This window comes from Oncorhynchus clarkii, chromosome 10 (assembly GCF_045791955.1).
Source record: "Oncorhynchus clarkii lewisi isolate Uvic-CL-2024 chromosome 10, UVic_Ocla_1.0, whole genome shotgun sequence".
In the NCBI taxonomy this organism is placed as follows: Eukaryota; Metazoa; Chordata; class Actinopteri; order Salmoniformes; family Salmonidae; genus Oncorhynchus; species Oncorhynchus clarkii.
This window is the reverse complement of record NC_092156.1, coordinates 57,707,949-57,724,213: the sequence shown is the minus strand read 5'-3', so window position 1 is coordinate 57,724,213 and position 16,265 is coordinate 57,707,949. Positions and strand designations below refer to the sequence as shown.

At 43.1% G+C, this 16,265-nt stretch overlaps 2 protein-coding genes across 2 annotated transcripts; both read right to left on the bottom strand.

Annotated features, from left to right (window-relative positions):
• Positions 1-16: 16 nt before the first annotated feature.
• Positions 17-2,463, bottom strand: LOC139419290 (probable serine/threonine-protein kinase clkA). The gene is made up of 6 exons (XM_071169239.1): positions 2,399-2,463; positions 1,824-2,066; positions 1,545-1,643; positions 1,362-1,460; positions 675-1,010; positions 17-284 (listed from the first exon to the last, which is right to left on the bottom strand). Exons 1-6 carry the CDS (start codon positions 2,461-2,463, stop codon positions 17-19), a joined length of 1,110 nt encoding a protein of 369 aa, XP_071025340.1.
• A 196-nt stretch (positions 2,464-2,659) lies between these two features.
• On the bottom strand, positions 2,660-10,562 carry LOC139419289 (mucin-2-like). The gene is made up of 10 exons (XM_071169238.1): positions 9,381-10,562; positions 9,186-9,250; positions 8,865-9,010; positions 6,303-8,686; positions 6,108-6,172; positions 5,787-5,932; positions 3,798-5,608; positions 3,603-3,667; positions 3,282-3,427; positions 2,660-3,096 (listed from the first exon to the last, which is right to left on the bottom strand). The coding sequence occupies exons 1-10, from the start codon at positions 10,560-10,562 to the stop codon at positions 2,660-2,662; spliced, it is 6,447 nt and encodes a 2,148-aa protein (XP_071025339.1).
• Between the last annotated feature and the right edge of the window lie 5,703 nt (positions 10,563-16,265).

The following is a 16,265-nucleotide window of genomic DNA, read 5'->3' as shown; positions in this document are numbered from 1 at the left end:
TGTTGTGGGAAGGTCTTCAGATGTTGTGTTTGTTGTGGGTGAATCTGTTATTGTAGTTGGTGCAGATGTGGTTGTTGTGGGCGAGGTTTTGGGTGTTGTTGCTGTAGCTGTTGTTAATGTTGTAGCAGCAGCTGTGGTTGTGGTTGTTGTGGCTGCATCTGTAGTGGTTATCGCTACAGCTGTACTTGTCGTAGCTGCTGCTGTAGATGTCATTAATGTTGCTGTGGTTGCGTTGGGGGAAGCTGTGCTTGTAGTAATGGAAGCTATTATGGTTGTGGGAGCTGCTGTAGTGGTGGGAGCAGATGTGGTTGTTGTGGGCAGTGGTTCAGTTGTTGTGGGAAGGTCTTTGGATGTTGTAGCAGGAGCTGTGGTTGTTGTGGGCTGGGGTTCAGTTGTTGTGGGAAGGTCTTCGGATGTTGTAGCAGGAGCTGTGATTGTTGTGGGCAGTGGTTCAGTTGTTGTGGGAAGGTCTTCAGATGTTGTGTTTGTTGTGGGTGAATCTGCTATTGTAGTTGGAGCAGATGTGGTTGTGGTGGGCATTACATTGGTTGTTGTTGTTGTAGCTTTTGTTGTTGTAGCATCAGCAGTTGTTGTTGTGGGAGCAGCTGTTGTTGTTGTGGAATATGATGTGGTTGTTGTTGGTGCAATTGTAGTTTTTGTGGCCTCAGCTGTACTTGTTGAAGCCTCTGCTGTAGATGTTATTGGAGATGCTGTGGTTGTGGTTGGTGCAGATGTGGTTGTTGTGGGCGAGGTTTTGGGTGTTGTTGCTGTAGCTGTTGTTATTGTTGTAGCAGCAGCTGTGGTAGTGGTTGTTGTGGCTGCATCTGTCGTGGTTATCGCTACAGCTGTACTTGTTGTAGCTGCTGCTGTAGATGTCATTAATGTTGCTGTGTTTTTTGGGGGGGAAGCTGTGCTTGTAGTAATGGAAGCTGTTATGGTTGTGGGAGCTGCTGTAGTGGTGGGAGCAGATGTGGTTGTTGTGGGCAGGTCTTCGGATGTTGTAGCAGGGGCTGTGGTTGTTGTGGGCAGGGGTTCAGTTGTTGTGGGAATGTCTTCGGATGTTGTAGCAGGAGCTGTGGTTGTTGTGGGCAGGGGTTCAGTTGTTGTGGGAAGGTCTTCGGATGTTGTAGCAGGAGCTGTGATTGTTGTGGGCTGGGGTTCAGTTGTTGTGGGAAGGTCTTCGGATGTTGTAGCAGGAGCTGTGATTGTTGTGGGCAGGGGTTCAGTTGTTGTGGGAAGGTTTTCGGATGTTGTAGCAGGAGCTGTGGTTGTTGTGGGCAGGGGTTCAGTTGTTGTGGGAAGGTCTTCGGATGTTGTGGTTGTTGTGGGTGCATCTGTAGTGGTTGTAGCTACAGCTGTACTTGTTGAAGCTGTTGCTGTAGATGTTATTAATGTCGCTGTGGTTGTTTTGGGGGAAGCTGTGCTTGTAGTAATGGAAGCTATTATGGTTGTGGGAGCTGCTGTAGTTGTGGGAGCAGATGTGGTTGTTTTGGAAGAAGCTGTGGTTGTTGCTGCAACTGTGGCTGTTGTTTCCTCAGCTGTACTTGTTGAAGCCTCCACTGTAGATGTTATTGGAGATGCTGTGGTTGTGGTTGGTGCAGATGTGGTTGTTGTGGGAGAAGCTGTGTTTGTAGTAGGAGTAGCTGTAGTTGATGTGGGCAAGGTTTTGGGTGTTGTTGCTGGAGCTATGGTTGTTGTTGTTTCAGCAGCTGTGGTTGATGAAGACGAGGTTTTGGGTGTTGTTGCTGTAGCTGCTGTTGTTGTTGAATCAGCAGCTCTGGTTGGTGTGGGTGCATCTGTGGTGGTTGTAGCTACAGCTGTACTTGTCGTAGCTGCTGCTGTAGATGTCATTAATGTTGCTGTGGTTGTTTTGGGGGAAGCTGTGCTTGTAGTAATGGAAGCTGTTATGGTTGTGGGAGCTGCTGTAGTGGTGGGAGCAGATGTGGTTGTTGTGGGTGAATCTGTGATTGTTGTTGGATATGCTGTTGTTGTTATGGGAAGGGCTTCGGATGTTGTAGCAGGAGCTGTAGTTGTAGTGGACAGGGGTTTGGTTGTTGTGGGAGCAGCTGTGGTTGTGGGAGCAATTGTGTTTGTTGTGGGTGAATCTGTGATTGTAGTTGGAGCAGATGTAGTTGTGGGCAGGACGTTGGTTGTTGTTTCTGCAGCTTTTGTTGATGTAGCAACAGCAGTTGTTGTTGTGGGAGCAGCTGTGGTTGTTGTGGAAGATGATGTGGTTGTTGTTGGTGCAATTGTGTTTTTTGTGGCCTCAGCTGTACTTGTTGAAGCCTCTGCTGTAGATGTTATTGGAGATGCTGTGGTTGTGGTTGGTGCAGATGTGGTTGTTGTGGGAGCAGCTGTGTTTGTAGTGGGAGCAGCTGTAGCTGTTGTTGTTGTTGACGTATCAGCACCTGTGGTTGCTGTGGGTGCATCTGTGGTGGTTGTAGCTACAGCTTTACTTGTCATAGCTGCTGCTGTAGATGTCATTAATGTTGCTGTGGTTGTTTTGGGGGAAGCTGTGCTTGTAGTAATGGAAGCTATTATGGTTGTGGGAGCTGCTGTAGTGGTGGGAGCAGATGTGTTTTTTGTCGGTGAATCTGTGATTTTTGTTGGATTCGCTGTGGTTGTTGTGGGCAGTGGTTCAGTTGTTGTGGGAAGGGCTTCAGATGTTGTAGCTGGAGCTGTGTTTGTTGTGGGCAGGGATGCGGTTGTTGTGGGCAGGGATTCGGTTGTTGTGTGAATCGCTTTGGTTGTTGTTGCAGAAGCTGAGGTTTTTGATGGAGAAATGGTTGTTTTTGTATCCAAAGCTGTTGTTGAAGTAGCAGCAACTGTGGTTGTCGTGTGGAAAGCTGTGGTTGTTGTTGGAGCAGCTGTGGTTGTGTAAGAGGAGGCTATTGTGGTTGTTGGAAATGCTGTAGTTGTTGATATTAAATATGAGGTTGTTGTGGGTGCATCTGTGGTTGTTGTGGGAGCAGCTGTGGTTGTTGTTGCCATGGCTGTGGTTGTTGTAGAAGCAGCCGTGGTTGTTGTGTGGTAAGCTGTGGTAATTGTGGGAGCAGCTGTCGTTGTGTTGGTAGTCGTAGTAGCAGTCGTGCTTTGCTGGAGTTCTGTAGAAAATATTTTTTTATTACGAACATTAAAATTCTCTGCAATATCTGTTAAACGTGCTGAATTAAATTAGTTTGGTAACCCAACACCACAGTCCTGGACAACTCAGACAACTACTCTTTCTCCCCATAATGTGTTTGAATTGTATTATGTGTTGTGTTTAGATGAATCCTTACCAGCTTTGATACTGCCAATAATAACATCTAAGAAGACTGTGAACGTGTCGATGGAAATCTTGAGGGAGACCTCTACATTTGTAACGTTAGGGAGCACAGACTGGCTTGTGAAGATCAATTTAGTTGTCACACCCACAGAACCAGACCTAAATACCAAAGAACAGAATTGATGTGAAATGCAATAAAAGTTATTACTGTTGTTAGTAGCAGTATTTGTACTAATAGTATTGTTAAAGGATGGTTTACATGTGACTAATAAACTTTGTCTATCTGCAAATTAGGAAATTGCATAAATGTGGACCAAAAAGAAAGTCAATATACCAGAAACTGACGATGATGCATCTGAGGAAGATTACAGGATATATTCTTTTGAATCCTTGATTCAACTGTAGAAAAATATCAGTGCACACAATAAGCATTAAAAGGACAGGAAAAATAGTAAATATAACTCACAATCAAGTTTTGTTATAAATGTCCATTTAAAGATTTGTGCTTATGTCAATTATCAACATTTACCTCAGTTGTCAGATTTGAAGCCAAATTAAGGTACTCATTGGACTGTGGACTTTTGTAGGCTTCCAAAAATGTACGATTCAGCCGGAAATGCAGAATAAGTACACCTTCATTCGCTGTTGGAGGGTCAGTGGAATCACTGGTTAGGCCAACAGTAGTTGTTGGAGCAACAGGTGTTGTTGTTGTAGCAGAAACTGGAGTTATCATTGTTACAGCTGCGGTTATCATTGGTGAAGCTGTGGTTGTTGTTATGTAAAAAGCTGTGGTTGTTGTGGCGGCAGCTGTGGTTGTTGTGGGGGTAGCTACGGTTGTTGTACGAACAGCTGTGGATGTTGTGGGGCCGGCTGTTGTTGTCGTAGCAGCATCTGTGTTTGATGTGGGGGAAGCTGTGGTTGATGTGGGGCTGGCTGTGGTTGTCGGAGCTGCGGCTGTGGTTGTTCCGGGAGCATCTGTGGTTGTGGGGATGGCTTTGGTTGTTGTAGCTCTTGTTGTCGTAGCAGCAGCTATGGTTGTTGTGGGGGAAGCTGTGGTTGTTGTGGGAACAGCTGTTGATGTTGGGGGGACAGCTGTTGTTGTCGTAGCAGCATCTGTGTTTGATGTGGGGGAAGCTGTGGTATATTTGGGGCTGGCTGTGGTTGTCATAGCTGCGGCTGTGGTTGTCATTGTAGACGTGGTTGTTCCGGGAGAATCTGTGGTTGTGGGGATGGCTTTGGTTGTTGTAGCTGCAGCTATTGATGTCGTAGCAGCAGCTATGGTTGTTGTGGGGGAAGCTGTGGTTGTTGGGGTAACAGCTGTTGTTGTTGTTGTGTGGATGGCTGTTGTTGTTGTAGCCACAGTTTTAGTTGTCGTAGCAGAAGCAGCTGTGGTTGTTGTTGGAGCAGCTGTGGTTTTTGTGGGGACGACTGTGGTTGTTGGTTGATCGCATGGTTTAGGGTGTTGTTGCCCCTGATGATGTTGATGTTTCAGCTTATGATGATCTGGGTGCCGCTGTGGTTTTTGAGGGTACAGCTCTTCTTTTTGTGTCTGCAGTGTGGTTGTTGTGTGAGCAGCTGTAGTCAGTGTTGGTGCTGCTGTGGTTTTTGTTGGAGAAAGTGTTCTTTCTGTAGCCAAAGCTGTAGTTGTTGTAGCAGCAGTTACTGTGGTTTTTGTGGTAGATGCTGTGGTTGTTGTGAGTACAGCTGTGGTTGTTGTAGGGGAAGCTGTGGTGGTTCTGGGAGCTGCTGTAGTTGTTGTCAACATTTTTGGGATTGTTGTGGGTGCATCTGTGGTTGTTGAATCCGCAGCTGTTGTTGTAGTAGCAGCAACTGTGGTTGTCGTGGGGAAAGCTGTGGTTGTTGTTGGAGCAGCTGTGGTTGTTGAAGAGGAAGCTGTTGTGGTTGTTGGAATTGCTGTAGTAGTTGTTAGAGAATATGTGGTTGTTGTGGGTGCATCTGTGGTTGTTGTGGGAGCAGCTGTGGTTGTTGTGAGTACAACTGTGGTTGTTGGAGCTGTGGCTGTGGTTGTCGGAGCTACAGCTGTGGTTGTCATTGATGCCGATGTGGTTGTTTCGTTTGCAGCTGTGATTGTTTTTGCCACAGCTGTACTTTTCATAGCCACAGCTGTAGATGGCATTGGTGTGGCTGTGCTTGTTGTTGGATCATGTGTTGTTGTTTGGGGAGCAGATGTGGTTGTTGTTGTAAGGGCTGTGGTTGTTGTAGCAGCAGCCGTTGTTGTCGTAGCAGCTGCAGTGGTTGTTGTGTGGGAAGATGTGGTAATTGTGGGAGCAGCTGTCATTGTGTTGGTAGTCGTAGTAGCAGTCGTGTAATTCTGGAGTTCTGTATAAAAACATTTTTTTATTACGACCATTAAAAGGCCCTGCAATATCTGTTAAACGTGCTGAATTAAATTTGTTTGTTAACCCAACACCACAGTCCCGGACAACTCGGACAACTACTCTTTCTCCGCATAATGTTTTTGAATTGCATAATGTGTTGTGTTTAGATTAATCCTTACCAGCTTTGATACTGCCAGTAATAACATCTAAGAAGACTTGAAACGTGTTGATGGACTTCTTGAGGGAGTCCTCTACATTTGTAACGTTAGGGACCACAGACTGGCTTGTGAAGATCAAGTTAGTTGTCACACCCACAGAACCAGACCTAAATACCAAAGAACAGATTTGATGTGAAATGCAATAAAAGTTATTACTGTTGTTAGTAGGAGTATTTGTACTAATAGTATTGTTAAAGGATGGTTTACTTGTGACTAATACACTTTGTCTACCTGCAAATAAGTAAGTTGTAGAAATGTGGACCAAAAAGAAAGTGAACATACCAGAAACTGATGATGATGCATCTGAGGAAGATTACCGGATATATTCTTTTGAATCCTATATTCAACTGTAGAAAAATATCAGTGCACACAATAAGCATTAAAAGGACAAGATAAATAGTAAATATAACTCACAATCAAGTTTTGTTATAAATGTCCATTTAAAGATTTGTGCTTATGTAAATTATCAACATTTACCTCAGTTGTCAGATTTGAAGCCAAATTAAGGTACTCATTGGACTGTGGACTTTTGTAGGCTTCCAAAAATGTACTATTCAGCCGGAAATGCAGAATAAGTACACCTTCATTTGCTGTTGGAGGGTCAGTGGAATCACTGGTTGGGGCAACAGTAGTTGTTGGAGCAACAGGTGATGTTGTTGTAGCAGCATCTGTGTTTGATGTGGGGGAAGCTGTGGTTGTCGGAGCTGCGGATGTGGTTGTCGTTGTAGACGTGGTTGTTCCTGGAGCATCTGTGGTTGTAGGGATGGCTTTGGTTGTTGTAGCTGTTGTTGTCGTAGCAGCAGCTATGGTTGTTGTGGGGGAAGATTTAGTTGTTGTGGGAACAGCTGTGGATGTTGGGGGGGCTGCTGTTGTTGTCTTAGCAGCATCTGTGTTTGATGTGGGGGAAGCTCTGGTTGATGTGGGGCTGGCTGTGGTTGTCGGAGCAGCGGCTGTGGTTGTCGTTGTAGAAGTGGTTGTTCCGGGAGCATCTGTGGTTGTTCCGGGAGCATCTGTGGTTGTGGGGATGAGTTTGGTTGTAGTAGCTGTTGTTGTCGTAGCAGCAGCTATGGTTGTTGTGGGGAAAGCTGTGGTTGTTGTGGGAACAGCTGTGGATGTTGGGGGGGCGGCTGTTGTTGTCCTAACAGCATCTGTGTTTGATTTGGGGGAAGCTGTGGATGATGTGGGGCTGGCTGTGGTTATCGGAGCTGCAGATATGGTTGTCATTGTTGACGTGGTTTTACCGGGAGCATCTGTAGTTGTGGGGATGGCTTTGGTTGTTGTAGCTGTTGTTGTCGTAGCAGCAGCTATGGTTGTTGTGGGGGAAGCTGCAGTTGTTGTGGGAACAGCTGTGGAGTTTGGGGGGACTGCTGTTGTTGTTGTAGCAGCATCTGTGTTTAATGTGGGGGAAGCTGTGGTTGATGTGGGGCTGGCTGTGGTTGTCGGAGCTGCGGCTGTGGTTGTCGTTGTAGACGTGGTTGTTCCGGGAGCATCTGTGGATGTTCCGGGAGCATCTGTGGTTGTGGGGATGGCTTTGGTTGTTGTAGCTGTTGTCGTAGCAGCAGCTATGGTTGTTGTGGGGGAAGCTGCAGTTGTTGTGGGAACAGCTGTGGATGTTGGGGGGACTGCTGTTGTTGTTGTAGCAGCATCTGTGTTTGATGTGGGGGAAGCTGTGGTTGATGTGGGGCTGGCTGTGGTTGTCGGAGCTGCGGCTGTGGTTGTCGTTGTAGACGGGGTTTTTCCGGGAGCATCTGTGGTTTTGGGGATGGCTTTGGTTGTTGTAGTTGCAGCTGTTGTTGTCGTAGTAGCAGCTATGGTTGTTGTGGGAGAAGCTGTGGTTGTTGGGGTAACAGCTGTTGTTGTTGTTGTTTGGATGGCTGTTGTTGTTGTAGCCACAGTTTTAGTTGTCGTAGCAGAAGCAGCTGTTGTTGTTGTTGGCGCAGCTGTGGTTTTTGTGGGGACGACTGTGGTTGTTGGTTGTTCACATGGTTTAGGGTGTTGTTGCCGATGTTTCAGCTTATGATGATCTGGGTGCCGCTGTGGTTTTTGAGGGTACAGCTCTTCTTTTTGTGTCTGCAGTGTGGTTGTTGTGTGAGCAGCTGTAGTCAGTGTTGGTGCTGCTGTGGTTTTTGTTGCAGAAAGTGTTCTTTCTGTAGCCAAAGCTGTAGTTGTTGTAGCAGCAGTTACTGTGGTTTTTGTGGTAGATGCTGTGGTTGTTGTGAGTACAGCTGTGGTTGTTGTAGGGGAAGCTGTGGTGGTTCTGGGAGCTGCTGTAGTTGTTGTCAACATTTTTGGGATTGTTGTGGGTGCATCTGTGGTTGTTGAATCCGCAGCTGTTGTTGTAGTAGCAGCAACTGTGGTTGTCGTGGGGAAAGCTGTGGTTGTTGTTGGAGCAGCTGTGGTTGTTGAAGAGGAAGCTGTTGTGGTTGTTGGAATTGCTGTAGTAGTTGTTAGAGAATATGTGGTTGTTGTGGGTGCATCTGTGGTTGTTGTGGGAGCAGCTGTGGTTGTTGTGAGTACAACTGTGGTTGTTGGAGCTGTGGCTGTGGTTGTCGGAGCTACAGCTGTGGTTGTCATTGATGCCGATGTGGTTGTTTCGTTTGCAGCTGTGATTGTTTTTGCCACAGCTGTACTTTTCATAGCCACAGCTGTAGATGGCATTGGTGTGGCTGTGCTTGTTGTTGGATCATGTGTTGTTGTTTGGGGAGCAGATGTGGTTGTTGTTGTAATGGCTGTGGTTGTTGTAGCAGCAGCCGTTGTTGTCGTAGCAGCTGCAGTGGTTGTTGTGTGGGAAGATGTGGTAATTGTGGGAGCAGCTGTCATTGTGTTGGTAGTCGTAGTAGCAGTCGTGTAATTCTGGAGTTCTGTATAAAAAAATGTTTTTATTACGACCATTAAAAGGCTCTGCAATATCTGTTAAACGTGCTGAATTACATTTGTTTGGTAACCCAACACCACAGTCCCGGACAACTCGGACAACTACTCTTTCTCCGCATAATGTTTTTGAATTGCATAATGTGTTGTGTTTAGATTAATCCTTACCAGCTTTGATACTGCCAGTAATAACATCTAAGAAGACTTGAAACGTGTTGATGGACTTCTTGAGGGAGTCCTCTACATTTGTAACGTTAGGGACCACAGACTGGCTTGTGAAGATCAAGTTAGTTGTCACACCCACAGAACCAGACCTAAATACCAAAGAACAGATTTGATGTGAAATGCAATAAAAGTTATTACTGTTGTTAGTAGGAGTATTTGTACTAATAGTATTGTTAAAGGATGGTTTACTTGTGACTAATACACTTTGTCTACCTGCAAATAAGTAAGTTGTAGAAATGTGGACCAAAAAGAAAGTGAACATACCAGAAACTGATGATGATGCATCTGAGGAAGATTACCGGATATATTCTTTTGAATCCTATATTCAACTGTAGAAAAATATCAGTGCACACAATAAGCATTAAAAGGACAAGAGAAATAGTAAATATAACTCACAATCAAGTTTTGTTTTAAATGTCCATTTAAAGATTTGTGCTTATGTAAATTATCAACATTTACCTCAGTTGTCAGATTTGAAGCCAAATTAAGGTACTCATTGGACTGTGGACTTTTGTAGGCTTCCAAAAATGTACTATTCAGCTGGAAATGCAGAATAAGTACACCTTCATTTGCTGTTGGAGGGTCAGTGGAATCACTGGTTGGGGCAACAGTAGTTGTTGGAGCAACAGGTGCTGTTGTTGTAGCAGAAGCTGTAGTTATCGTTGTTACAGCTGTGGTTATCATTGGTGAAGCTGTAGTTGTTGTGTAAAAAGCTGTGGTTGTTGTAGCGGCAGCTGTGGTTCTTGTGGGGGTAGTTACGGTTGTTGTACGAACAGCTGTGGTTGATGTGGGGCTGGCTGTTGTTGTCGTAGCAGCAGCTATGGTTGTTGTGGGGGAAGCTGTAGTTGTTGTGGGAACAGCTGTGGATGTTGTGGGGACGGCTGTTGTTGTTGTTGTAGCAGCATCTGTGTTTGATGTGGGGCTGGCTGTGGTTGTCGGAGCTGCGGCTGTGGTTGTTGTTGTATACGTGGTTGTTCCGGGAGCATCTGTGGTTGTGGGAATGGCTTTGGTTGTTGTAGCTGTTGTTGTCGTAGCATCAGCTATGGTTGTTGTGGGGGAAGCTGTGGTTGTTGTGGGAACAGCTGTGGATGTTGGGGGGACGGCTGTTGTTGTCGTAGCAGCATCTGTGTTTGATGTGGGGGAAGCTGTGGTTGTCGGAGCTGCGGCTGTGGTTGTCGATGTAGACGTGGTTGTTCCGGGAGCATCTGGGGTTGTGGGGCTGGCTGTGGTTGTTGTAGCTGCAGCTGTGGTTCTTGTGGGGGTAGCTTCGGTTGTTGTACGAACAGCTGTGGATGTTGTGGGGACGGCTGTTGTTGTCGTAGCAGCATCTGTGTTTGATGTGGGGGAAGCTGTGGTTGTAGTGGGGTTGGCTGTGGTTGTCGGAGCTGTGGTTGTTGTTGTGGATGTGGTTGTTGCGGGAGCGTTTGTGGTTGTGGGGTTGGCTTTGGTTGTTGTAGCCACATTTTTAGTTGTCGTAGCAGCCTCAGCTGTGCTTGTTGTGGGAGCATCTGTGGATTTGCTCGGGACGACTTTGGTTGTTTGTTGTTGGCAGGGTTTCGGGTGTTGTTTCCCCTGACGTTTTTGTTGTTGTTGCAGATGATGTTGTTGTTCATGCAGCTCATTTTGTTGTGTCTGCTGCATGGTTGTTGTGGGAACAGCTGTGGTTGTTGTTGGAGCATCTGTGGTTCTTATGGGCTCAGGTGTGGTTGATTGTGCTGACTCAGTTGCCACGATTGCTGTTGCCGTAAGTACTGTTGATGGAATGGAAATTATTATTGGTATTTATTTGGTTGTTTCAAGTTTCATCATACCAAGCACATTTAAGGGGAAATTTGAAGTGTCATTCCTATATCTGAGAGACATACGAATGATCAGTATGTAAATATTTTTTGACACATATTTAACCCCTATTTTTGTCACTAAACAATTTCCTTACATATTTTCATAATTTGCATGAACTGGTACCGGGCTGCCTTCAGGCAAGTCTTATGAGGCTTGTTGGCGTCCTAGAACAAAACAACTGACGCACGTGTTCGTGAGAGACTCACCTTTACATCGATGGGTCAATAGTTTGTAGGCCAAACCATTCGGCACTACGGAGTAATTTTTTTTTTTTTAATGTATCATTGTTTTTAGCTCTGCCACTTTCCACTGCAGATGCGGAAAGCAGATATGGGCGGAATGCGGTCGATTGAGATGCAGCCCATCCAAAAACACATCTCTAGCTTAAACAGTCTGATTTGAACAGGGATTTATTTTATTATGCGAGTTACATTTCCGGAAATTGACCCAAGAGGGTTTTAATATGTTTCTGAGCTATTGCCATTCAAGCAGGTAGAAATACAGCTGGTATGACGAGTTTTTTAGAATTTCTGCCTGCTGTATTTGGCATTGCATACATTTGGCATTGCATACATTTGGCATTGCGTAAACATTTTTTGTGTGGTTATTGGACTGTGTTATGCAGTATTGATTGGTCAAATTTGATTTTGCTAAACATTTTCCAATTTCAGGATCAGGATATGAAAAATGATGTCTTCCATTTTGAAGAGATGGTAACCTACTGCAGATGCCTTTCAGAGGCATTTGGGGCTCAGACCCAGGGGTAAACGAAGGTCCAGGCAAAATTGTGCAGTTCGCGGACGATTCATTATTTTTTAATTTATCTTTCTACTGATTCAAGAGTCATGATTTTTCCTTGTTTGTATATATTTGTTTGACCTGCTGGCACAATGAATCCTACAACAGGATTAATTTGCGCTCTTCCTGCTCAGCGGCTGCTGAGATTTGCTCCGACTCCCAACTGTCTATCATATCTTCATGAAAGAAAATACATAATGTTGCAGGCAGCTAGAGAAGACAAATACATGTTCAGAAGTGATCATTGAAAGTATGCTGCAGGAATGAGTGCAATTAAGAGAGCATGCAAGGAATAAAGGAAATGCAATTGAGATTCTCCCAAGTTTAATCATTTGGATGAGATCGGGTATTGTTTCCCAGGCAATAACTTTGACTCTGCCCGCAAAGGGTATAGAAAAGGGAATCTCTATCAATCCATTTATTGTAGTTCTGTGTTAAATGGCATAAATATAATATTGTATTATAACCATGTTCTCTAAATATAACCGATTTGATGCCTGATGTGTGATGTGCTGAACCAGAAAGTCACATTTCTAAATAAATAACTTTTACCACTTGTTTAAAGGTATGTAGCCAAGGTGGTGAAATTATGATTCAATGCAATAGTGTGGGTGGAACATTATCACTGTTTCTGCTTGCTTCTTCTCCACTGCAATGTATTTCTGGATTCTAGGACTGGAAATATTTTGTGCACACGTTAGCTGGTTAGGCAGCCACCCATGCATTGTTGAAACGTTCTGCTAATTATTGGCTAGTAGTAGCCGATAACGACAAGGCAAACATAATTAGCATCTCTATTTTATTTGAGATTAACTAAGAAGAGGACCTTTGTCAACTGTCTTGCGTGTCATGTATAGCTAGCTAGATAGGGCTAGCTTGAGGCAAGGCAGAAGCAGAGGCACCTTTCATCATAAATCACAAATACTGCTGAGAAAAAGACATCACCGCTTTGTGTGCAATTTAAAAATCTGAACCAGCTAGATGTCATTGATAACCAATCAGGTTTGAATAATCTAAAGATGTGTTTTATGGTTGTGATGGACTTCACACCAAAGTGAGTGAGTGACTCAAGTGCGAGCTGTTGAGAATTTTTATCATGCCAACATTCAAGCAACCTAAAGCCAGAAGGAAGCTAGCTAACTATTTTCAAGTATAGGCATTCATTTGAGAACCCATATAAGGAATCTAGCAAGCCAGCTAGATATCTAGCCTGCAATACTTTTTGCCATGTTTGTCAATGCCTAATGCTAGCTAGCTATCCAGTTCCAACCTGCCTGGCTGCCCACCCAACCAGCTAGAAATGTGCAACTAGCTAGCTACATCTTTCTAGTACAGAAGTGACATTCTTGAAGTCAACGTTGTATATTAATTAGTACTGTAGCAAAGAATGAATGATCCAATCAGTTAAGACTGCATGAATATGTTTTAAACCTTAAACTGTAGCATCATAACGTTAATCAAAAAAATATGATACGGTTTTCACAGCATTCTGAAGCAATCTATACCTTTTGTGGTCATTGCTAATGGTAACAATGGACCAAATGTCATTGATGACACAAGCGTGTCTTCCTCCATGGTGAACAAGAGCCTTTTGGAATAATGATTAATTTGACATTTTAGTTCATGGTTTTCCTGTGTGCTCTGGGCATTACTAAATCAAATTAATGGAATTAGTAGAAAGATGTGTTCTTTTGACTGAGAGAGTTAAAAACCCAGAGTCAGTGAAAAGTAACTAACTTCCAATCAATATTTTTGCAACCATATTTCATATAACTCTATATAGTTTTACATGCTTTGAGACATTATCCGAATTGTTTTAATATAAAAAAAAATGACTGAAATGACTGGGCTATGCAAATACTGACATCCAGAGATAAATATAACCGTCCTTGTCTTCAATGCAACCACTACTAAAATAAAGAGATGTACATTTGTGTCTCCCTACCTTTAGATTTTGTGTCTCCCTACCTTTAGATTTTGTGTCTCCCTATCTTTAGATTTTGTGTCTCCCTACCTTTAGATTTTGTGTCTCCCTATCTTTAGATTTTGTGTCTCCCTACCTTTAGATTTTGTGTCTCCCTACCTTTAGGCTCCTTTTCCTTTTTGCCCATGTGATCCAGAATAAAGTCTGACACAGAACCACAGCTTCACACACTGCTTTAGCTTATTTTGAATCTGCTCCCAAAAACGGACACATGACATTTCCTAAACTTGAGTGGGCAGGCAGTCAAAGAAGCTGAACCAGCTAGGCTAACTTGGAGAAGAAACATTACACTTTAACACATCCTTAATAAAGTTGGTTTAACATCTTACCTTAGAAATTGGTCCTTTCAAAGTATACATAGTATAATTCCATGATAGGCGATGCGTTCTATTTCACTGCTATCATGTACAATGATGATTAGTCAGCTGGCTACAGTGGTTTACGTTTCAGTGGATTCATGTGCAACAACGATTGGGCTTGAGCCAGGAGCCATTGCCATTTAGTGTTAACCATGCTACTTGCTATTCATCCCAGTTCATGTGCACTCTCTGCTGTTTGAGTCTTTGGTAATGCAATCATTTGATGTGTGCCCCCATTGCCACACAATATATACCTTTTTTGTGCCACTGATTATCAGATCATCTTTGGCAGGACTAGGGTTGGAAAATTATGGTAACTTCTCAAAAATGTCCAAGTTTTCCAGAAATCTTGGTCGAAGAATTCCACATTTCCTGGTTATTCCCTCCTAATTCCGGGAATCTTCCAACCGGGATATCTGTAAAACCTTGGAATTTGGTTTATATTACCAGCATTTTCAATCCTAGGTTTGACTATGTGGAGTGGACACATTTTAGCCCAGTTTTTTATCTCGGTGCTGAAGCCGCAGTAGCCAGGTCTTGGACTCATCAACCCAAAATCAACCCATCCATTGTCAACTATCTCCTAAGCCCATTTTTTCAAAGACTCAATGCAGTTTTTATCTCACTACCACAATCATGTCTGGGTAACAATTAAGTATCTTACTGTGTTTGTTTTATATTAAAATGGTCAAAAAGAAAAATAGCTTTTTAGCAAAGAGCAATTTCTCAAGAAACAAGTTTGCCAGGACTGTCATGGAGTGGTTTGAGTGGGGTGGGAAAACTGAAAATGAGCTGTTATTGGAGAGGTTTGGAAATATTCGTATTGTTCCATTATATCATTTACCACATGGTGACATCACCATGGATGGCCAAAACTACATCCCACTGGAACATTCTCAAATTTCAAATGGCTTTTCAAACCGCTCTTACACCAAAAAGGCTTTGTCATAATTTTCACAGTATTGTTCCAACCTTATAGTGTGGAAATATATATAAAACACAGGAAAATCACGTTGTTGACTGCACTGGGATTTTAACAATTTTACAATCTCCATATAATTGTTTTACACATTGTTTAAGGCATATTCTCAGGAACTAATTAATCACACAGAAGTTTAATGCACCACTCTTGAAACTATGGAGCTAAACCCCAAGGTTTTTGAGCATGTTCTGCTCTCATTTCTTACCTGTTAGACATAGCAGTGTAGTGCTCATCTTGATTTTGGCCATATTTCCACCACCTAAGAGAAAAGGATGATATCAGGTTTTCTACTGTACACATAACTTTGGAAGTATATTTTGATATACTGCCTATATATATTCTGCCCGATATATGTACATTTTGGCATGTAGATTTGTTTACACACTTACCCAAATGGTTTTCGATAATCTGAGTCACATTTTCCTTCCATATGTCACATACAGTCATGACTGCAATGATTTGCACCCTTTATAAAGACTACATTTTTTAAAAGATTATATAATAATAATACAAATATAATTGCTTAGAGAAACATTTTTTGTTTAAGAAGTAATATTTTTTCGCTCAAAAAGATAGGGGTCGAAATGATTGGCACACCGGTTTTCAATCCTCCCCTTGGGAGGATAATGGCACTGAGACTTTATCAAAAGTGTTTTTTAACATTGGGAGGAATTGGTCTAAAATTTGAATTTTTTAAACCATTCCTCCATAGAGAATATTTCCAGATCATTGATGTCCTTCGTCTGCGCTTTGACTTGCCTTAAAATAATAAATTCCATAAATTGTATCACTTTTTGAAAATCCAATCAGTCTTGCATGTTGATTCAACGTGATCACATAGATTTTGGATGGTTGAAATGGCGTGGAAACAACGTTGATTTAACTATATTTTTCACCAGTGGGTAGTTTTATGTTACTTTACATGTTGTCATATGTTATCACATGATCTTCACTTAAGATCACGTGAGCACATGAAAACATGTTTTTGGAACAGTGGTTGGTGGGTTTGGTGTCAAAAGAAAATACCTACTGTACAATAGAGTGGCAGATCTTTGATGCTCTGAGGCTATTTTGCTTCCGCTGGTCCTGGGGTCCTTGTTAAGGTCAATGGAAACATGAACTTTACCCAGTACCAGGACATTTAAGCCAAAAACATGGTGTCCTCTGCCAGGAAGTTGATCTTCCAAGACAATTACCCAAAGTACACATAAAAATCCCCAAAGAAATGGTTAATTGACACACAAAATTACAACATTTGCAATGGCCATCTCAGTCTCCAGATTGGAACCCCATTTAAAACCTGTGGTTTGAATCAAAGAGGGTAGTCCATAAGCTCAGGCGAAGGATATCAAGGATCTGGAAGGATTATGCATCGAGGA